Source organism: Plectropomus leopardus, chromosome 21 (assembly GCF_008729295.1).
Source record: "Plectropomus leopardus isolate mb chromosome 21, YSFRI_Pleo_2.0, whole genome shotgun sequence".
Classification (NCBI taxonomy): Eukaryota; Metazoa; Chordata; class Actinopteri; order Perciformes; family Serranidae; genus Plectropomus; species Plectropomus leopardus.
Window position 1 is genome coordinate 14,907,699 of NC_056483.1, and position 22,314 is coordinate 14,930,012.

Here is a 22,314-nt window from a genome sequence, read left to right on the forward strand (position 1 = left end):
TGATGTTTGGAACTGTGTCAAATCAAGTCAACTTTGAGTCATTTCAAGGTACGTCATCTCTATTTTTCTGCATCTAAACCTAACCCTGGTAACTGCACGTTAAAGACATAACGTCATTCATGGGGCGCTAATTCATTAGCTACAGTGTCACAGTAGTGCTAGTAGTGTAGTGGAGGGTAGTGCTCAAAAAACTTATATTTGAGAGCAATGATTAAATACTATCAACAAAGCAAATCTTGTTTAAAGTGGAAATATTTTTTTTTTTGCTTTTACTTATTTTTATGAAGTAAAGGCTGATTGCACATTGTAAGGGGGACTCAGACAAAGAGGTCGATGTAAATTCTTTGCAGATTGTATGCCCAGTAGCGGATATGGCGGATGATGGAACATCCAACATAATACATTGAGTAAGTCCAGAGCTTGTTTAACCCCTACTGCCTACTGCTAAAGGGTGCCTTGATGTGTGAGCGTCTCTGTCCAATCGTCGGTATTTGATGAGTTGGGAGCAAGCAATAATTGCAATGCAATGTGTCCTGTGTTGTAGGTAGTTGCTACACTAACAGAAAAAGAATGTGGTTGCTTTTGCTACAGCAACGCAATAATAATACGACTTGAAAACACAAACTGTTTCCACTTTAATTTTCACAAATGGAGAATATTATCAACACAGTAACTGTTGGAGTTTTGAGTAATTGTGTTTATATTCAGACATGACACGTCCCAAATGAACTGGACATGTTTTAGGTGACATAAAGATTAACAACACAAAAAGTCAGATAAGGGGTTGAGTTCAGAGCACTGTTTTTGTCTTTAACATGCACATTGTCCAGCTCTCCTCATTGTTGGCAGCTGCAGGGGTTTCTCATTCAACGTGTGCTGTCAGTTGCAAGCCCTTAATTTCCAGTTGCCTCTTTAATGGCATTGCAGCCATGCAAAGCTACCCCCTACCTCGACGTGTGCGCGCGCACCAACACATACACACGCACACACTCACAGCCCCCATCCCACCTTGCCCTACTCCCATACACCCAGTCAAGCCAAGCATATCAAGTGTGCCTCTGTTGTTGCTGCCGGGCTAATGAACAATGCACAAAAACAAAAGACCAGGCCAAGCTTTTATTATCTGATCCTCTGCAGAGGGAGGGGAGGGAGTGATAGAGAGAAAGACCCAGAGTGGAAAAGAGAGCATGCAAAGAGACAGAGACACAGAGGTGGCTCACGTAGGTTAGTTTATGCTTTGTTAAGATTTATTCAGACAGCCATGTGAGAAACAGGTGCAGGGTTCTATGCATGAATTAATACACATAATGGCGGGTGTGTGTATGCGTGCTAACCCTACTCTGTCTCTCATGGCTCCTATAGGAAGATGTTTCATTCTTGAGGCGCAGGAAGAGTTAGCAAGGTAATATTTCCTTCTGAGCATTGTTGCATCACGTTATATGGAGCAAGAAGAGAGAGATTGGAAAAATGTGTGTGTGGGGCGGAGGGGTGGTGGGGGCACAGTTAGCTGCAGGTGTGTGAGTTCTAACCCCCCCTCTCTCTTCCCTCTTCCTCCTTTGACAAACAGGGATTAGCAACATAGCTACAGCCGCTAACACATCTTTTCTCTCTGTCTCTCCCTTTTGTAGGAAATCTTACGAGGTTTTTCTCACGAGACGGTGGGACGTCCCCTCGCAGTCAGAGGCCCTTTCAGAAGTCTTAAGTTTTAATTAAGTCGGAGTTGTCAGAAGAAAGCTCCCCTAGTCCAGAGCTCAGGGCCATTAATTACAGCTATCTTTGTTTCTCTGTGAAAGGAGGCCTCCCTCGCTCCTTCTCTCTCTCTCTTTCTTTGCTTCTTTTCTTTCTTCCCCTCCCTCCCTCACAGGAGAACTGGGCTGCTGAGCCTTACCGTGGAAACCACACACACACATACACACACACGCACACGCACACGCACACGCACACGCACACTCACACTCACAGAAACAAACATACACACAAGAAGTTCGTGCCTTTTCACTGAAATAATCATTTTTCTGTGTTTTTCTAATTCTTTCCAGCAATATTTTTTTGAATTGTCACCGATCATGGCTCCATGTTAGAAAAGTTGATGCCCTAAGTTTAAGAGTTCAAGTATTAAGATTAATCATCTTGTTCTGGCCCCTCCACATCCATACCGTCAAGCGCTATACTCACAAAAGCCCCTATACTTTCATACATCCCTACTGTCATCCATCATTACCACTGCAGAATAACAACAAGCACACTTTTCACTGCTGCATCGCGATTCAGTCATGTCTGGACTCCACTTCAATACACTTTTATTTTGTGACCACTTTACTAGGAATTGGGTGAGGGCATGATAGTTAAAGTCTTATCAGGAGATAGAGAGAGGAGGTTTCCAGTGGTTTTAACTGTGTGGCCATTAAGGTAATCAAGGTGGTTCCATTAAAATGTTCATATAAATCAGTCGCGACCTAAAATGCATCACATCCTTCCATGTCCAGACGTATATCCTATATGTTTTTAGGATCTGAGGCGTAGGCTGAGAGTAGCTGGATGATATACTTGGGGTTGAACTGAGCTGCCAGATAGGTTTAGGCCTAATATTAATTCTCTCCCCATCAGCACATTCCAGAGGGTTTGTTTAAGACCCAAACTAGAGGGCTGTCTGTCGCTCTCTGGCACTCTACAGGCCTGAAATGCAGGCGGTCTGGTGATCACAGGCCAGAACATCCATGATTTATGAACTTTTAAAGGAGCACTTTGACTCCTGCCAGGCGTGGGCTGTGTAATGCATATTCAAACACACAAACACACTGTTCCTGCTCCTGGGTTTGCGCCTGTGTGTGTGTCTGCTTGAAATGTGTATGTAATTTATGCCGCAGCTGATTTGTGTATGCGCTGTACATACATTTGTGTCATATGAGTGTCTGTGTGTGTGTGTGTGTGTGTGTGTGCGCGCAGAGGGGCAAAAAGGCCCATCCCTGTCAATATGGCACCTCTCCAGAGTGCCTGGTGGTTAATTGTTGTGGATTAGTGTTTGGCAAACAACCAAATAAGCTAACTCTCCCTGTGGGCCAATCAAAAGCAGCTAAACAGCACTCCCTGGGTGGACCTAAACATGGCGCAGACATCTCTGGAAGGTGGAAGACATACACCCCCATACACACACAATGCAAATTACGACACTCGGGACTTCCTGTTTACCTGTCAAAAACACAACATTGTCAGCCCTGTCGATGACACACATAAACACACAGACACACACACACACACACTGGGACTTGTATGAGGGGAAGGGAGGAGAGTCAATTTGACAGGTAAGGGAAGCTCCCTTGTGTAGTGGTTTGCTGCTGCTGTGTGTCTGTGTATGTGTGTGTGTGTGTGTGTGTGTGTGTGTGTGTGTGTGTGGGTGGGTGAGGATGACAGAGGACTGCATTCATTATGCAGAATGAGATGTTTACAAAACACCTTTCTCACACACATAAACACAAGCGCACACACCTCCCCTCCGCTCGCTCCCAGGGTTTGGGCGGGAGGGGAAAGCAGCACTGCTGTCTCATATTCATTTGTTCTATCTGTGGTGACAAAGCTGCCTCATTAACTGAATTCTTAATAAGCCAAGGCAAAAGACATCTTCTCACAACTTCTTTTATCTCTCTGTGCGTGTACGTGAAAGAGTGTGTGTGTGTGTGTGTGGGTGAGGGTGTAATTTTAATGCTCCATGTTCTTTTCTTCTCCCTGAATCTGTTTGGTTTTTATGCATCAGTAATTTCGACTCTACATTTTTTGATTTTTACCTCACAAGTGTGTTTTTGTGTCTGTCTGTAAATCCCCACATTTGTCTTTGTCTTTGCTTGTGATTGTGCACTGATAATACGGCAAAAATATTTCGAAAGCAGCGCAAAGCAGTGGGGTTGTGTTTTCCTCCATAAACCAAATGACAAATTAGGGTATTCAGTACAAACATGACTCTTTCCTGTCATTAAGTGTAGAACCAGGCAGCTAATGAACACGTACTGAAAATAAGAACCCTCCGCTACCGCAGCTATGTCTTAATAACCAGTGTGTGTGTGTGTGTGTGTGTGTCAGAGCATGTGTGTATGGGTTTTATACGTAAAGAATAAGCACATACATCCTGTTTTCCTATTTGTGTCCGCTGAGAGTATGAGCATGCATGCAAATGCGCGCCCCAAACATTGTGAAAATAAAAACCTCTTTATCTCCTTTTATCAGTGTTTTTTTTAGGGGAAGCAGGGAGCTTGTTGTTGGGTATACCTTCTTTTTGGAACGTCACCAGCTTCCGGTGCTATCCCCTGGGCCCCCGGGGGCCATCGGAGACAAAAACAGCCCCACTTGGCCCAGCAAACAACAAAAGCGTGTTTTGTTCCTTGAAAGTATTTTAAACACATACCAGCGCTGCCTGGAAGGCTGCCAAGTGTAGAATTCCATCAGTGCTACCACCTCCCTAACACATGTTACTGCTAACCGCCGCTCAGCCCCCAAGACATAGATGTAACGCAAGATCACTGCCAATGAATTCGCTGGCAGACTGCACTGCTGGAAAGAGATGCTGGGGGCCCAGGTATGTGCCACCTCGCTTCCACAGATAAAGAGAGCAGCAAATATAGTGTATAGAGAGACAGATTCGGTGCTGCACACGCACAAAAACAAATATGCAAATTGAAGCCACATACAAAAAGTGCTGAGTGCACACTGCATATGCACATGTATACAGACATAATGCACATCCCCTGCTCCTCTCTCTCTCTCCTACAGGGCCGCTGTGTGTGATCTAAAGATACTGGAGAAACAAAACAATCCCGGAAAAAAATCCCCCCCAACCCATCCGACCTTCCTTTCTCTCCTGATGGCCGTCTCTCCTTTCTTCACAACCAAGGCTCCCACTTTCATAAATGCAAAGAAAAATATTTCCTAAAGCTAAATTGCCTCTCCTGTTTCTGTCGGCTCTGCCTGCTGGCAGTCACATGTGATCGGAGCGCTGGGGCCTGTCCATGAGGTGCAGGGCCTGTAGGCGAGCTTAGCTTAGGTCACCCAATAATAATAAGCATCCGTCGCATAATGGTCGGCAAGCCAAATAAATGAATTATCACAGAAGAGCAGCAGAAAGCTAGTCTTCCGTATTAGAATTTTTTCTCCACTTCTGTGCTGTTGCTGTATCTCCTATTTTTTCACTCCATTTCTTCTTCCTCCTTTATTCTTTACTATTTGTCAGCAGAAAAAAAATGAGGAAGCAGTAGTCATAGGGCTTTGTGAGAGCTTGGAAAATAATGTATCTCTAAAGTCCAGTTAGTTGCCTTCCATTTTTCTGACTCCCACACATGGACACACAGTCACTCACACACACACACACACACACACACACACACACACACTTGTAGCAGTGACGTAAGTGTGTCTGACGTATGGGGGCAAAGGTCAATCTGAAGTTCACAGCTTCCTGACCTCTGGCCTCTCTGTTGGAAAAATCCCTTCTGACTCTATCTCTGACTCTCTCTTTTGCCAAGACACATACACACATGCAGACCAAAGCCAAGAAAAAAAAAGTAATACTGCTGATTTACAACATGGTCCATTTCTTCAGGTCTTAGTCAATACATGTGTAGAAAAAAAACTATTTTTTGAGTCTCTGAGCACAGTCGCTACATGTTTTATTTTTATCACACTGACCCAGCAGTTGAATAGCAGACTCCAGGAGACAGTGACACCAAGACAAATCTTACTTATTCACCAGTGCATGCATGTGTGTTAGGTGTCTTGAAAGCCAGCTCACCTTCACCCACCCCATGAAAATGGATCAGTATTTACATTAGCATTAGATTTAGACTGCATGGCTCAGCCACTTACTCCCTATTAGCCATCCTGACCTTAGCCCATTAGGGTCTAAAAGCCCCCGCTTGTCTCCATCGCAGCCAGGTGAGACTGACCAGACCTCCCCATTTCCCTAAACCATATTGGAGCTGAGATTATCTTTTCCATCGACTCACAATGGCACAGGGATCATAAAATGCTGAGATCAAGATCATTGAAATGCTAACATGCTTGTGGGATTATCTTTTTTTCCAGTGCTGTACAAGGGGAGGGATATTGCTCAAATGCTAACACGCTTTTGGGTAGGGTTCATCATTTTCCATTTTTCCCAACATGCAATGATGCTTTTGGGAAATCAAGGCAAGGCCTAATTGACAGGATCTATGAAAGACAGGGAGAAAAACAAAAATAAAGGGGTTGAAAATCTGGGGCTTGAGCTTATTGGCTGGTATCATCAAAGAGGTTTGTACTACACTGATGTTGTTATATTTAACTAAAACTGAAAGGGAAGAGAAGGGAAAATAATTTTGGTGCCTAGAGGAGCAGCGATTTTTGCCAAGTTTGTTTTTCTTCGCTCCGTTTGTAATGGAGACTCGCTGAAAAACGTCTGTTAGAGTGACTTAGACAAAAGGAACGACAGAAACATACAGTGAGAGAAACTAACCGATAGATTGAGAGGCGAAGAGAGTGAGAATCTATAACAGTGAGAACAAAAGGACCAAGAGATGGAGAGAGAGGGAGAGAATGATAGGGAAGAATCTAGACGACCGTAGTTGGGTTCAAATCACTAATTACACATTCCTGAGCCTGTGAAGGGGAGTATTGTTTTCCAGTTAGCCCCTACCCTGTCGCATGGTTTCACTTAGCACAAAACAAAAGGTACAGGGAACAAAACACAAGCCTAATACCAGACCCTGCTAATGACAGAGAAATGGGAGAAATTATCCCCGGGGTGGATCCTCGTGAGAAAATGGCTAGTGATTACTGGACAAAGGGAGTTCATTTTGGAACTGTCACAAAATGGCAGACTGTCTGTTTCTTTCTTATAAGGGCTGTATTTATCAAATGAGTCTGCTATCACACTACTTTTTTGATAAAAACATCACACACGACCTGCTTGACCTATACCTAACTTTACATAATGCAAAACACTATTTATACTGTTACGGAAGAGTGAGATGTAATGTTTCAACACATTTCATAGAACAAAAGGCGAAGTTCAGGTGTTTATTCCTTGGAAACAATGTTGTGTGTACAAGCTGTTTATAAGTGTGTGTGCACGTTGGAGTGGAACTTCTGCCAAGGAGAGCACAATGAAAGCAGCTCTTCAGCAGCGCCGTTTTGCATATTGCCAGGGAAAATCAAATGCCTTGCAGTTGACCTACAAGATGGCACACTTGATCCCTCCCTATTTTCTTTACAGAGGATTGCAGCCTCCTTCTTTTTCTCTGCTTTGCCTCTCTGTATCAAAACTCAAACATTTAAATAATGACTGCGTCTCACGCAGGTAACAATTTCTGAAACGTCACATAAAGTCAGCCAGCCAAACATTCGACAACCCAGGGATGATGTGTCTACCGCCATAACTCCATAATGATGAGCTCTGTGTTGTTCCGGCAACACAGAGGACCCTACCATTTTCTGCATGAGCCGGGGGGGTGGGGGTGAGTAAGCTGATAGCGGTGGCAGCACTGGGCAGAGTCGCCTGGCTGGTAGTGTTTGCCCAGGCCCTGGCCGTCTAAAGGAAGGATATTGTTTTCCCCTGAAAAAGCCTCAGCCGCAGTCCGCATACCAGCGTCCACTCAACATACCAATGGGCTCTTTGAAGATTACTCAAATGTTTGCCTTTGTTCCCCCACCACACTCCCCATCCGCCCCTACCCCTAGTCCTAACCTACACTCCAGCCAGAATGAGGAAAAAAGGAGAAAGGACAGAGCGAGAAAAAAAAAACAAAAAAAAAACTCATATCTTCAGAAAACAGTGGGAAAGCAATACCACCCTCAGCAGATTCAAAATGGCCTCTGTAGGGGATGCACAACCACTGAATGGAATAAAAATGCTCTGGCCACCAGCATAGTAAATCTAAACATAACCAATAGAAAAAGGCGGCATATTAATGGCAGACATTATGGATGAATGTTAAATGCAAGTCCTCCATCTGTCTGCCGACAACATGCTTTTAAAGAAGGTCCACTCCTGATCAGGCGCAACTAAGTCCACAATTAGAGTCGCATTTGATCATTCCAATGGGTTAATTTAACTAAATGTACCGAAAACTCAGGACCACCGCCCTCCTCCACCCCCTCCAACCAACCCACATTAATCCCGAACAAGTAAGTGGGCTTTCTATCAGGTCTATTTCAAAGCATTAGGGATTACCTCGCAGAAACTAAGCTGCTTGAACTCACAGGAGGTCAGCGGTATTGTGCTGCTGCAAGGATGGAAGACCAGTGGTGGAGACAGATAGACAGCAGGACAGGTCAGTTCCTCTTTCTCCAGCTCTACCGACAACATCCCTCAATCCTCCACCCTCCCTCTCTCTCTCTCTCTCTCTTTTCATCCTCGCCTCTCTCTCTTTCACCGTATAATCGAATATCTCCCACTACTTATCTATTCACTGAGCACCTAATGGTTAAAATCAATTACAGCTGGAATGCTGAAATGCCGAATACTGGGCCACATGCTGATAATGACAGAGAGAGTGTGAGGAGGCGAGAGAAAGCGACAGAGAGAGAGAGAGAGACTTGGGACCGTTCCAAGGGAGGCACAATTACCTCCGATCGATTGATTATTGATTTAGAAGGGTGTTGAGGAGTATTTCAGTTCAACTTTGTCCATATCAATATCCTGATAGCTTCATGAGCGGGGGAAAGCGTGATTGTTCTATCTACATACCATTCTGGAGCTGATGTAAGACTATTTTAAGAGAAGAGCACCGACTTGTCCCTAATTGACACATGAAGTATAAAGAGAATCTTCAGACAACTTTCATACAAATTAGGCATTTTTTAACGTCAGGTGATTTCAAAAGTAACACTAATGAACTTACACCAAAATATTTATCTGATCTAGCTGCCATGTGATGTGTCTGAAGCGGCTCTGATCGAATCAAGGAATCAAACGTGAAGGTGATGTGCCCCGAGAGATCATATTTGAGATCATGCGTCCGCTTTGATTATTCCTTTTATTTTTTTTTAAACACCCTTGTTATCTTTGTCCCAACAGGATGATCAAGACCCAAGAGAAAAATGGAAAAGGGAGGAGCTGAGAAGGAGGAAGACAAGTGTGTGGAAGGAGGAGGAGGGAATTTGGGTGGGGATATAGTGAGGGTGGGAGGGTTCAGATGAGCCGGGGGGGGGGGGGGGGTGACAAAAAAAAGACAAACTCCTGCTAGCTCCTTTGTTCCTGCATCCCAGCGATGTTCCCTTCCTTCTGGTGGTCTGGAAGACTCTGAGCCCCCCCCCTCTCCTACACACACTCCATAACCCCCCTCTCTTCCTTCTCTGCTATCGTTCCCATACCTGTCAGCCCCGATCTGCTTCACAGTCCCCTGCACATGGACAAACGGCTTGGCCCCGGCCCGGCCCAAATGACCCACAGCTCAGAGAGGAGTGGGGATGATTATGAAGAGGATCACATCTGGCTATTAATATGAGAAAACCAGCCCTGTCTTTGTCTAACATACGCAGAAACACACCTTGCTAAAGGCAGAAAAAAAAGGCTTCCACCATCACAGTCTGCAGGCCTTAACTAATTCACCGGAGGGTCGAGAAGTGGAGTGGAGAGGAGAGGGAAGCTGGATGGGGTAATTAAACATTACGTATGAGTGTCAATCAGGAGCTGGACCAAAGCTGGAAACTGCACACACACACACACACACACACACACACACACACACACACACACACACACACACACACACACACACACACACACTAATGCCTTGCCGACCATCTGGTTAAGGCATTGGAGGGAGAATGGGCGAAACTCTTATTAATATCTATGAGGATTATTAGGAAGAAGGGGGAGGGTGGGGAAGTCCATCCATTCAAACCTTTCTGTCAAACACACAAAGCAACAGTGTACACACACACACACACACACACACACACACACACACAAACACACGCACGTGCACACACCTGCTTTTATGCTTTAATTAGCCGCCACCCTCCATCCCCCACTTCACCACCCCCGGACCTCTGAAAGATTTCCATTGTAATCTCCACGCAGGTGAAAGAGGAGACGATTTGAATAATCTACTAACCGGCGTCTCTTTGCCTCGCAGAGAGCGGGAGAGAGTGAGAAAGAGAGAGAGAGAGAGGGAGAGAGAGCAAAAGAATAACTTGTAGAACTGAAAAATGAAAAGAGAGACAGACAGACCGACAGAGACAACCTCTCTGGCAAAAACACTGAAGTGATTTCATCTGCTCAGGTTTACAGCGCTGAACCCTCGGCGGCGGGCTGCACCATCAGTCTCCATGACAGAACATGAAAATCTATATCTCGCAGTCAAGTAGCATAGTGTGAAGTGTCTGCAAACATTCCTTTTTGAAGAGAAACTCTTTAGGTCTGTCTGCAAGAGCGAGACAAGGACGCAGTGATCAAGAGCCTGTGTCTGGAACAAGCGGACACAGGCTCAAGTGGAAAAATGGTAACTTGATAAGACTACAATTGTATGTGAGTGTGTATGCGGTTACAGTATGTGTGTCTCTATGAATGTATGTAATACCATACCTCTGTATGCACATATGCATTTATGTGAGAGTGTGTGTGTGTGTGTGTGTCATAAATGGTGCCATGCATCTGAAATAGATCCAGTCTCTTTTTCTATTCCAGGGACCGGCACAATGGCTTTTTATGCAAATCTATGGGAGTCAATCTCCTGTCCATTTCCCCATCACACAAGTCCAAATGACAGTCCAATAATTTGGGCTGCATATATATAGGGCCATTTGATTTTCAAATGAGAGTGGGCAGGGTTGACCCTTGCTAATAGCCAAGGCACAGCGGTAGACTTAATATCACAGATGCATAAGCACAGCCATCTCCATCTGAGGGAGATGGAGGAGAATGAAATGTGAGAGAAGGGGGGGTTGTGGGATTGAAAGAAAAAAAAGTCCAATGCTTGATGAGAAAAAAAGTAAAAATAAAAATAAGAAAAAAAATACAAAGAGATGATGAAAATGAGAAGGGGAGACTCGTCTTTTGATGCATCTACAAATCCAGCCCCCTTTCCACTTCTTCTTCTTCTTCTTCTTTTTTTCCCTTCCATCCCTCCCTCCTCCCATCACTCCCCTCGTTTAATTCCCCCCACCCCTCGTTTCCCGACCATGGTGTTGCCAAGAGGATCATGGGTAATGAGATGGCCTATCTGCGGCTCCCCAGGGGAGAGATAGAAAGAGAGAGAGAGAATGGGAGAAAGAGAGAGTCAGAGACAAAACAAAGAGAGTGGGTGAGACAGAAGGAGTGAAAGAGTGTGAGACACCTTCTATCTATGTATGTCCCACGAACAAAGCGCCCTATCTTTGAGTCCTCGCTCCTCCCTCTCTATCATAAAAAGTTGAGCATTTTATGATTCTGAGTTCAAAGCAGAGCGTAAAGAAAGAGAAGAAAAGGAAGAAAAAATAATGAAAAGAAACACAGTGATATGGAAATGTGCAGTGGACCCCGGACATCCATTTCCGCTTGAATTATGACGGAAATCTGGACAGACAGACAGGAGTGGGCTAGTTGCGGTAGCTGAGGACAGTTTAAGATTTATTCAAACAACCATCTGAGAAACAGGTGCCACGGCCTACGAAGCACAGAATGTGTGTGTGTGTACGTGTGTGTGTGGTCCTTGACCATGCCACATTGACCATGAACATTCTCAACTCCTAATGAACCAGGGGCAAGCTCAGCCCTGATCTAAACCTCAAAGCTCTGTGGACACACACACACACAAACACACATGCTCACTACAAACTAAACCCCCTACTTAGTCCGGCAGTACTTGTGAATGGCACTGACAGATTTACTCCTGTCTCCATGTGTATTAAGGCCAGTGTTTGTTATTAAAAATCATAACGAAGCCATACATCATCATATTCAACGCTAAGGCAAACACGAGGCCAGGCCAGCTATGGACACGCTATGCTACGGCAGCGTTAAATGCAGAGCTTACCTCACAGGCTGCTCGAATACAAACGCTACGTTAAAACATCTTCCATTTTGTCATGGATAAAGATTTGCACTGTACAGCTGTGATAATACTGCAGTGCGGTTCTATCACACTTTGAATTTCCAACTAAATTCTGTATCACTGGAGATAATGTGGAAAAACACCCTGTGCGGTATAATTCTCATTAAAAATCAGATTTCCTCTCCAATAAGCAGCGAGGCATTCACCTACACTTTTCCCATATAAGGCCTATAACTTCCTGCGCCACCTGCTGTGCCCTGGACACCAGATGACTTGATGTCCATGTGCTGCTAATGTCATTTCCCTCTTGCAGTTTCAAAGTCTGGAAAAAAAAAACACTTTCAAACTCTCAATTCCCCTTAGAAGTACTCCATTGCTGCTACAAAGCAGCCATAAAATCTCCTGAATATGCTTTTTGTTTGTATCTTCAAATGGTTTCCCATGCCATAAAGATATTCTGTGTTTCCAAAAAACCAGATGGTAAAGTCGTCAACACTCGGATCTTTTATGCGCCCGGCCAAGCTACCTCCATCCCCATGTGCTTTTCACCTCTGCCAATACATAAAAGGAGAGGTGTTTTTCTGGTCAAATAAAGAAATGATTTTTTTCCCTCTGCCTTTTGCTCCGCTGCTCTACGCTCTCTCCCCGTCTTTCTGCTTTACTACCACATGTCCAAGGGTAAAATAGTGGGATTTCTGCCAGAGGCATTAAAAGCGTCATCTGTGGAACAGATTTGTTGAGGCCTGTGGGGTAGGTGGGTGGGTAGATGAGGTACTGGGGTGTATGGGTGCACAGAGGGGGCACTGGGATGACCCCCACTTGCCTTGGCTAAACGGGTGTTTGTGTGTGCCTAAAAGGATACTCCCTTGCTTTACATAAGTTTCTTGGAAAGCAACATAAGAACTAAATAAGGAAAATGTTCATGCAAGCCTCTTTTGTTTTATTTCTGCACTGTTGATTGTGCTTCTCGGGTTTGTACATTTAATCGCAACTGATATAAATAGCTTTCTTTGCATGATTACATAGCTGCCAGTGTTCAGTGCAGCCTAGGTAACCTGCTATCTGGGTATTGCCTCATTTTAAATCAACTTACCCAGCTGCCAAAAGTGGCTCAACACTCTAAAAATCAGGCTAACATGCATACATGCAACACCTATGCTAAAGTCTTCCTCAGAAAGTAAGGAGATCCTGATTAGTGTGGGTTAATCAAGCTGATCCTATAGGTTAGCTGTATGTAGGCCACTGTGCAGGCAGCACTTTTGTTAAGAATGTATTTAAAATATTTGAATGGAATTAGCGAACAATCCCTGAGGATAGACATCTCCAACTTAACCCATGTCTAATTCAGCCTTTGCCAGACTGTTGGCAAATCCTGTGTCAATGTGTACATCCTGTTTAAGTCAACTACAACTGTTTTAAATAACCCTGAGAATGCCAAAGTGCTTAATCCACTCAAGCCTTGGAACTGTGCGTAAGAATCGGACACAGATTTCTACATAAATGCCATTCCTTTACAGTGCAATGCAGGATCTCCCTCAACAAAAATGATTCAAATTCCTTTCATAGAAGTAATGGTACACATATTATTCTTTGTTGTAAGTCATTCTGTCTCATCTGAGTTTCCTGTTTCAACTTTTTGTAAAATGCCTGAAATTTTAAAGCCATCATATTTTTGAAAATATAATTAATTTTCTTTTTTATTATGATACAAAAGTGAGTAGGTAAGTAATAGAATTCTTGTTGTATATTTGACATTCGTGTTGTATATTTGACTTAAAAACAAACATCAATATCACCTTATTTTTATGTCCTTACTACTGTTGTCTCTACATTTAAGACACAACATACACACACACACACACACACAAACACCTCCCACTGCCAAATGTTGCGTACAGTAGTAAAGAAATCCTCATTAATGTAATGCACTTGATCCTGTCCTGTAGGTCAAGGCCTCGGAAATGTAACAGCATCCTATTAAGCTGAAGGAGACGTCTGACAAAACTAAATCACCTTAAATATACTGCAGAGGAGAAAGATGCCAAATATTGGTCGTGTTGGAATTTCTTTGCAGGAACTGTTTATTGCTCACAGAGTAAAGAGCTTAATTAGTTAAGTAAATGACTTCTGTCTGAGTTCACTGCTCTGACGGGCAACTAGTGTGGTAACCCCTCCGACAACTCACGGCCAAATAATCCCGAATGATCATGTAAACAAGAAAGTGTATGTTTCTGGAAAGAATCTATTAAATAAAATGGACTTACACATTATGTATACGTGGATCAAAAAATATGAGGTCAAATTTTTTTCTTGCTTTTGTAATTAAAAATACAAACATTACAAAAAATAAACATTTTTTGCAATATATGTTTCTTTAAAAGGACAGTTCACCTAAAATCAAAAATACATATTTGTTTCCTTTACTTGCACTACTGTTTATCAATCTAGATTGTTTTGGTTGTGAGTTGCTGAGTGGTAAAGATATATGTTTATAATGGAGCTATATCACACTCAGCTTGTAGTGCTTGTTGTTTTGAGCAGATGTAGGAGCTATTTTTTTCCACCAAACTACGCCCAACAACTGTATCACTGTGCAGAAGGAAACATGTGTCTACTCACAGATGAGTCACATGCTCATGACAGCTGGAGATTTAAACATTAATGGCATCCTTCTCAGCTGAGCTGTAACATGAGCTAGCTCAGTGGTGCTAGGTGAGCTAGCAGCAGATGCACGCCTCCTTCTGCGAAGTGATATGGTTGGTGAGTGTAGTACGGAAAAAGAAAATAGTTCATATGTGAAACTGCACACAAAAAGGTCGGTGGATTGTCTTGAAAAACCAGGTCATGATTTCTGTAAAGAGACACTGCTGTTGAGTTTTTTAAATGTATTTTGTGGTGCTTTGAGCACCACAAGCCAAGTGCCATCTAGCTGCATTATATTCCAAAACACACAGACATCTCTACGTCTAATATCTCCAAAACTCTGCAACGAAGACATAAACAATCTAGATTGATAAACAGCACTACAGGTAAAAGGGAAAAATATTGTTAAAAAAACCCAAAACAAGTTAAAATAATAATAATAAAAATAAATAAATCAAAATAAAAGGGAAAAAGATGTAGTTAAAATTTTAGGATGAACTGCCCCTTTAAGTTCTAAACATGTGCATCACTTAGGTATCATATAAGAAGAGCACCACATTTTGAATGTGGTATACTTACCACTCTGTTATTGTTCAAAACTAAAATGGCTCTAAACTCTCATCATGAAAACAGATTCTTGAATTATTCCAGAATTATTTACAGCACGAAAAAAACAAGCTGAAAAGACAGCTGAAGATAATCAAAACTCTGAAACATCTGAAGCTTGCTGACAGTACGTGACTTGTGTGTAATTAACAGTGACAGTAGTGCCAGCTGGTCATAAGCAGGACATATACCCATATCCGATGAAAATCATCCTGTGTGCTCTGACAGTGACCTTTTCTATCTCAGTCATTCCATTCTCATGGGAACTTTATATCCATGTGACACTGCAGTTAAGAGGATGGGCAAATTCTTTATAAACGCAAACATGTGTGCTTTATCTCAGTTCTGATCTTGAAATAAGTGGTGTTCCCCTAAGATACCAGTAGGAATACTACTAAAGTTGTATTGTGCTGTATGCTTTACAATGTAATGTCAGTGTCTTGCAAAAACAAAAGAAAAAAAGTAAAAAAAAAAAAAAAAAAAAAAAAAAGTGTTCTTACCTTGTAGAGGCGGATGGCAGCCTCATGCCTCTGGTTGGTGGCATGTAGTCTCAGTTTATCCACACTGTTGCTGTAGTAGTCACAGGCGTTGCACTTGAGGTGCACAGGGTTGCCAATGGCCACACACTTTAATCTCCACTGGTTGGCCTTGCCTCCCTCCTTGATGTGGGCCACCAGCTGGTGCTTCTGCATGTGCTTGTCCGTCTTGCAGTGCAGCTGAAAGTTGGCCTTAAGCTGCGTGTTGTAGCTGCAAAGCTTGCACTGGTAGACGTCGCCAACCACGCAGCGCCACTCCTCTTCGGGCAAAGAGCGCTCTGCGTTGACGTGGGCGTTGAGGGCCTCCAGGCTGTCCGTGGAGTAGCAGTTGCACACAGCACACTGGTACAGGCGCAGTGAGGGGTCGTTGATAGGTGGCGACAGGGAGGAGAGGGAGGGGTCTGATGAGGACATGCCACCCATTCCACCCGAGGACACCAGAGATAGGTCGTCTGCCATTAGTTGACCACTGGCTAGACGCAACTCCGCTGAGAGGTCACTATTCACTGTGGAGGAAATGAGTGAGAACGCAGGTTAGACAGCAAAGAGAGAGAAACTCATTAGGATTACATACATAAAAGCATGTAAGGATGTCAGGTGGAAGGGCAGGCAGTTAGCACAGAAGGAAGAATGGTATATAAAAACAAAGAGGTATGGCAGAAAAACACAGCTTGGGTGAAAATGAAAGACTGGCATGCATCGGGAGGGATAAAGGATAGAGAGAAAGAGAAAAGGCTCTTTTAATGAAATTAAGTGTGGAGAGAAAAGTGAGTCCTCCATGCAGGCCTCTCTCACACAAAAAGGATTTGATAAAATAAAGCCTCACAGAGGACTAGGGCTCCTTAGTCTTGTCTATAAAAAACCCTAATAGGATTGAATCAGGATCAATTACAATCATCCTTTTCAACTTGCTAACTCGCTCATCAGGTAGCTTTAATTACTGCTCTCAGCAATGGTGGCACAACGGTTTTAGGGCTGCAGGCTTTTCTCACATCCACGCACAGATTTGAAAAGCTGATCAATGCATTGTACAAGTTTTCTCTTTCTTCTGCCCGCCCACCCTGGGACAAAAAAAAAAAAAAAATCTGCCATTCATAGAAATGTAATTAACTCTTGCGTTTGATCCCTTCATTGTGTCTCTATGCATGTTACCAAAGCTAATCACGTCATTTTTCAGATCACAACATGGAGCAAAGAGGATTTAACAATTACACATCATCTGAATCTTTATATATATATATATGTATATATATATATATATATATATATTTTTTCTAACAGTTTTAGTGTAATTTCCCCCAATAAGTGGATGACTAAATGTGTGTTTGTGTGTCAGTGTGTTGGGTTTTTTAACAAAAGCATGCTTTCACCTAAAAGATGACACAAAATGTGAGCAGATATTTAGAATGTTTAACTAAATTTTGCCTATGCATACAAGCATGTCCATCTATTCATTCTGCATCTGGGTGTGTATTTTTGTGTGTGATTATTTGAATATCTAAATATCCTGCCACCATTTAAACCAATGTACAGCTGTGCTCACTATGGGGAGCTGTGTGTTATCAGTGTAATTCACTGAGAGTACATCTGCTGGCTGGGCTGTGACCTCCACACTAGAGGAGGGAGTGGGTGTGTAACACTGCAGGGTCATTGTTAAATCTCTCTCACTCCTACGGGAATCCGCTTCCTGCTGTGTGAGTGTGTGTGTGTGTGTGTGTGTGTGTGTGTGTGTGTGTGTGTGTGTGTGTGTGTGTGTGTGTGTGTGTGTGTGTGTGTGTGTGTGTGTGCGTGTACATATGTGTGAGTTCTCTCCAGGGTGAGTGAAGGTGGGGTGGGGTGTGTATGGGGGGGATTAAGCTGACTTAAGAAAATTACAAATGAGATTAAGAATAATTCTCATGTGGCGTCTCATAATCATTTTTTAATCAGCGAGAGGGGTCAAAGAAAGGAGACAATGACAGAGGGACAATATGAGAGCGGAGATAAGAGGGGAAGAGAAAGAGAAGAGGGCGCGGCAAAGGGGGCAAGGTAAAAAGGATGGGAGCAGAAAAAGAGAAGGTGAGAGGGCAGAAAGAAAAATGAAGAGCAACAAAGGAGAGACACAGAGATAAAAAAACAATACCCAGATGGCATCAGATATATGAGACAAAACACATAAAACTGACCAAGTGAAAGATGAGCCAAAGAAACCGATAAAAACAAGCTTGAGGGGAAATAAATTAAAAAGGAAAATACTGCGTTGCACCCTCAGCAGAAATGCTTTTTTACGTTTTAATTGACAAATGGGTAAAAACCTCAATTCTAGTATCGCTCACCTAGACCAGATCCAAGAGCAGCCGCAGTTGCAGGATCTAGCTGGAACGGGTTGATCATCATCTGAGCGTCTGGACCACTGCTGCCAGCCGGGTTCTCCAGTTTTACACCTGCCAGGCCCATGTTTTGAGCCAGGTAGTACTGGTAAAGCTCTGCCTCAGCCGGGGCAGGCCCAGATGGAGGCTGTGTTGGATCTGCTTCATGTTCTGCTGCAGCAGCATCATGTTGTGCATGTGTTTCTCGCTGGTCATATGGATTCGCAAGTTCCGTGCCACATTGGTCTCATAGTCACACACCTGTGGGAGGCAAGGCGAGATGAATGAAATTCTTTAGGGCATCTGATTCTGCTAATTTCCTTATCATGATCAAAGCACTGTTTTACACTTCAAATAACATCAATTCAATTCAAAGAGGCTTTATTATCATTACCATTATTTATACATTTATTATTATTATTAATTGTTATTATTATTATTATGCTTTATCAAATTTATTTTCATTTTATTTATTTATTTACTTAATTAAATTAGTGAGCATTGGGCACAACAACTGAAGCAACAACAAAATCTTAATGTCCTATCCACAGTTTACTATTAGACACAAGTATTTTAGTAATGTGGCAATGAAAATTAATTTCTTATGGTTTCTATAATACTTGGAAAAAACACGAGAATCTATGAGAAATTCTGTTTTATAATGACCAGAGGTCAGATGATGTGGCCAAGAAAAATAATAGACATAGTGACGCAGAGGGAAATAACTGGCTCATTGTTTAGACATTGAAACAAGAAAATTGGTATGCAGCTACCACAGAGCTACAATGACACTGTTGTTTCATTACCTCACAGCGCCAAGTGGGCTTCTGTTTGGGCTTGGATGGCGAGGGTGCACCGCAGCCTCCACCAAGGCTGGCACTGGGCACAGGGTTGGCATGGTTGTGGTTGTATTGTGCCTCGGTGCCACCGTTCTGGAGTGTTTGTACGTTGTTCAAATGCTTGTCCGACTGCATGTGAATGCTTAGGTTGCCTTTGGTGGTGGTTGAGTAGTTGCATACCTAAAGGGGAAGAATTTAAACAGTGATGCATAATATACACTATATGCATTAATAACAAAAACTACTTGATGTCTGATGAATGATTTTGTATTGGAATTCTGATTTTCTTCAGTCAGTATTTAGAGATAATTACTTTAACCTTTATGGCTTTGATAGGTGTTGTTGAACAAAAAGAGAAAGAAAAACACATTTAACTCCTTCCTCCCCTCTGACTCTGATTTTTCAACTGAATACAGATGTCCTTCTCGTAGGTTGCTATAATTGGTCAGATGCCTGTTTTTCAAAATTGGCTTCAAACCCAAACAGCATTATCTAGTGAGATATACTTTTTCCATTAGCATGTGTCTACCAAACACAATGATTAGTTTTGTTTAAATCAAGAATAAAAGTTGGCCTATAAAATGCAGCCCAATAGTAGTTTTATAAATAAAATTATCAGAGCATCTGAATTTCCAAAGTAATAAAAAGACAAGAAAAACCACAGAGTCCATAAAGATGAGAAATTAGATGGACAGACCTCACAGCGGAAAGGCTTGTATCCACAGGTATAGCTTTCGCCTCTGGCTAAACGAGGATGAGGCTGTCCTGTGCGGCAGTACACACATGATCCACCAGACTCTGGATGTTTCTCCTTCATGTGGGCGTCCAGCGTCTGCTGGTACTTGTAGTGCCAGTTACACTTGGGACACTTCAGTGTCTTACAGGAGTTACGAGAATGCATCATCGTCATATGCCCTCCCAGAGACCGTGAAGATCCTAAGACTGTGTCACACTTAGGGCACTCCACCCCACTGCCTGGGGACCCTTCACCTGGACCAGGGGTACCAGGTGTACCTGGAGTACCAGGTGTACTGGGATTTCCGGTGTGTTGATGCAGAGGTCCAGGACTCTCATCATCTCTGCGCAACATCATCATGTCCAGGGGGTGGGAGGATGGCGACAACCCATCCCGTCCAGCCAGGGCTTCACTGGTTGAGTCGTTGCTGCTCTCCCGCTCTCTGGCAGCTGCCAGGGCAGTGGACAGACGGCTCTTCTCCATCTCCAGCTTCTCACACACAGGCAGGGAGGAAGAGGAGGTGGATTCAGGGCCTTTGCTGTCACTATTAAACTTTAGCACACTGTTGGAAAGGGGGGAAATACTTTGGTTTAAGAGAGGGAAATCTTTGCTACTGGTGCTGTCCGCCCGCTGGCCTGTCATTGCCATGGTCATGGCCTGTTCCTCCTCCTCATCTGCCTCCATTTCTACTCCACCACCATTGGAGTAAGCATCCTCATCCTGCTCTGGACTTTCTCCTCCAACTGCACCGGGCTCCCGCTTGACATGCGGGTACTGGCTCAGGTCCGGCCCATTGGGTTGCAAAGTGCATGTGTCCCTAACGTGGCCCTTGCAGTCACTATCAGAGTTCCGACCTTCCAGGTTGCCACCAGTGGCAGCAGCAGCAGAACTCCCGCTGGGGGTTCTGTGGGCACCAGCCCCTCCCCCGAGGTTTGGGTTGGTCTCAGCCTTTGGCATGGTTTGGGTTCTGGGGGTTTGGTCATTGGAGGAGCTGCTGGCACTGCCCTTCAGGAAGGCAAAACCTGCCTGAAGGGAATCGGCACTCTCCCCACTACTGTGGAAAGCGTTCCACAAGCCGCGGAGCCCCGTGTCTGGCCCTAGGAAGTTGGCAGGGGTGGGAAAGTGGGGTAGCACAGAGTTGGGGGGGTTTTTTGGTTCCAGAAAGCTTATAAGAGGTTCTTTGTCCTTGCCGATGCCCTGGATGATAGCAGAGACATGCTTGTTGCTCAGCAGCTTCTGCTCCTGATCATTCAGGGTCATACGGTGGTCATGGACAGCATGTGTCACGAAGGAACGGCTGTAGCCAAAAGACAGCTTGCACAGGAAACACATCAGCACAGGCTTCCGCCGCCCATCGGCTACGCAGCCCTCAAACTTGGACAAGTCCACATTGTTGGGGACATCTTTGGACACACAGGAGTTTTTGGCTGCACCATCCGCCTTCAGATAGTCTTTGTCATTCTTGTGGCGGAGGTCATAGACACGGAAACTGTGCAACACAGGACCAGCGCCCGCCAGCCCTCCAGCTGAGGTATTTGGGAAGGAGGGGTGGTCGACCGCTAGGGAGTTATTCCCCAGGGATGAGGCGATGTGGAAGGTGTTGATGATCTGGGGGTAGAAGGACATGGGTGCAGCGGGCTGCTCCAACCGTTCCCCCCCTGGGCTCAGGCCGCTCTGGCCACTGCTGACCTGGGCATTGGGGAAGGTCTGGGGGGACAGCAGGCCCCTGAATTGGAGAGGCCCAGAGAGCCCCCCCTGGTTGCCACGCTGCTCTTTGGCGTCCTCCAGGATGAAGGCAGAGCCATCGGGCTGGTAGATGATCTCGCCACTCAGGTTCTCCACATCACTATCCTCTTCCATCTCCATCTCGCTGTTCATTTCCCCCACTTCCGCAACACCCACCTCACGCTCTCCCTCATCTTCACTCTCCTCCCCTACCATCTCTTCAACCTCCTCACCCTCCTCGTGACCTCCAGTGGTAGGCAGACGGGCGTTGGGGCAGTGATGCTCCATGTATTTTTGTAAACTGGAGAAGGAACTAGAACATTCGTTGCAAGGGATCTCCTTTGCCGGTGCCACGGGAGACGTGGCAGGGGCAGAACAGTCCGAACCCAAAGCTGCTCCTCCTCCTCCTCCTGGTAAAGTCCCGGTAACACTCCCTTTGTTACCGGTAGTAAAGCTTTCTCTCCGACTCTGTTCGGTCACAGGGTCGGTGGTTGCACTGACAGTGGTGGGGGTAGTAGTGGACCTCAGTGGGCTCACAGCGGGCTCTCCAAGGCCATTCTCTGGCTCTCCAATGGCAGCAGGCGACGAGTGGCTGTTGTTGGCGTTGTTGCTGTTGGCGACACTGGTCTCCATGGCGACGATGGAGTTGTCCTCAGCAGCAGCGTCCAGCCTCTGGCCACCATGTTCTTGCTGCCGTGATGACACCATAGGGGGAGAGTCAGAAGTTGCCATGACGACCACTACATAGGGATCTCATCTCATCCAGCCTAACAGGGACCTGAGGTAGGAAAGACAGAAATTAAAAAGGATTTAGGATTGAGCAAATGATCTTTCGCAGCAGATAATGTTGGCAAATTCTAAACCACTGTTGACTTTATTCTA

The 22,314-nt window shown here is 44.4% G+C and overlaps 1 protein-coding gene across 1 annotated transcript in view; it reads right to left on the reverse strand.

Moving 5' to 3' along the window:
• Positions 1-22,314, reverse strand: part of zfhx4 (zinc finger homeobox 4) — an 83,042-nt gene that overhangs the window by 39,225 nt on the left and 21,503 nt on the right. Inside the window, 5 exon segments of the mRNA XM_042510918.1 lie at positions 15,749-16,290; positions 18,100-18,267; positions 18,270-18,393; positions 18,939-19,151; positions 19,669-22,210. Of these exon segments, the coding sequence (XP_042366852.1) occupies positions 15,749-16,290; positions 18,100-18,267; positions 18,270-18,393; positions 18,939-19,151; positions 19,669-22,164 (3,543 nt within the window). The 5' untranslated portion in view covers positions 22,165-22,210.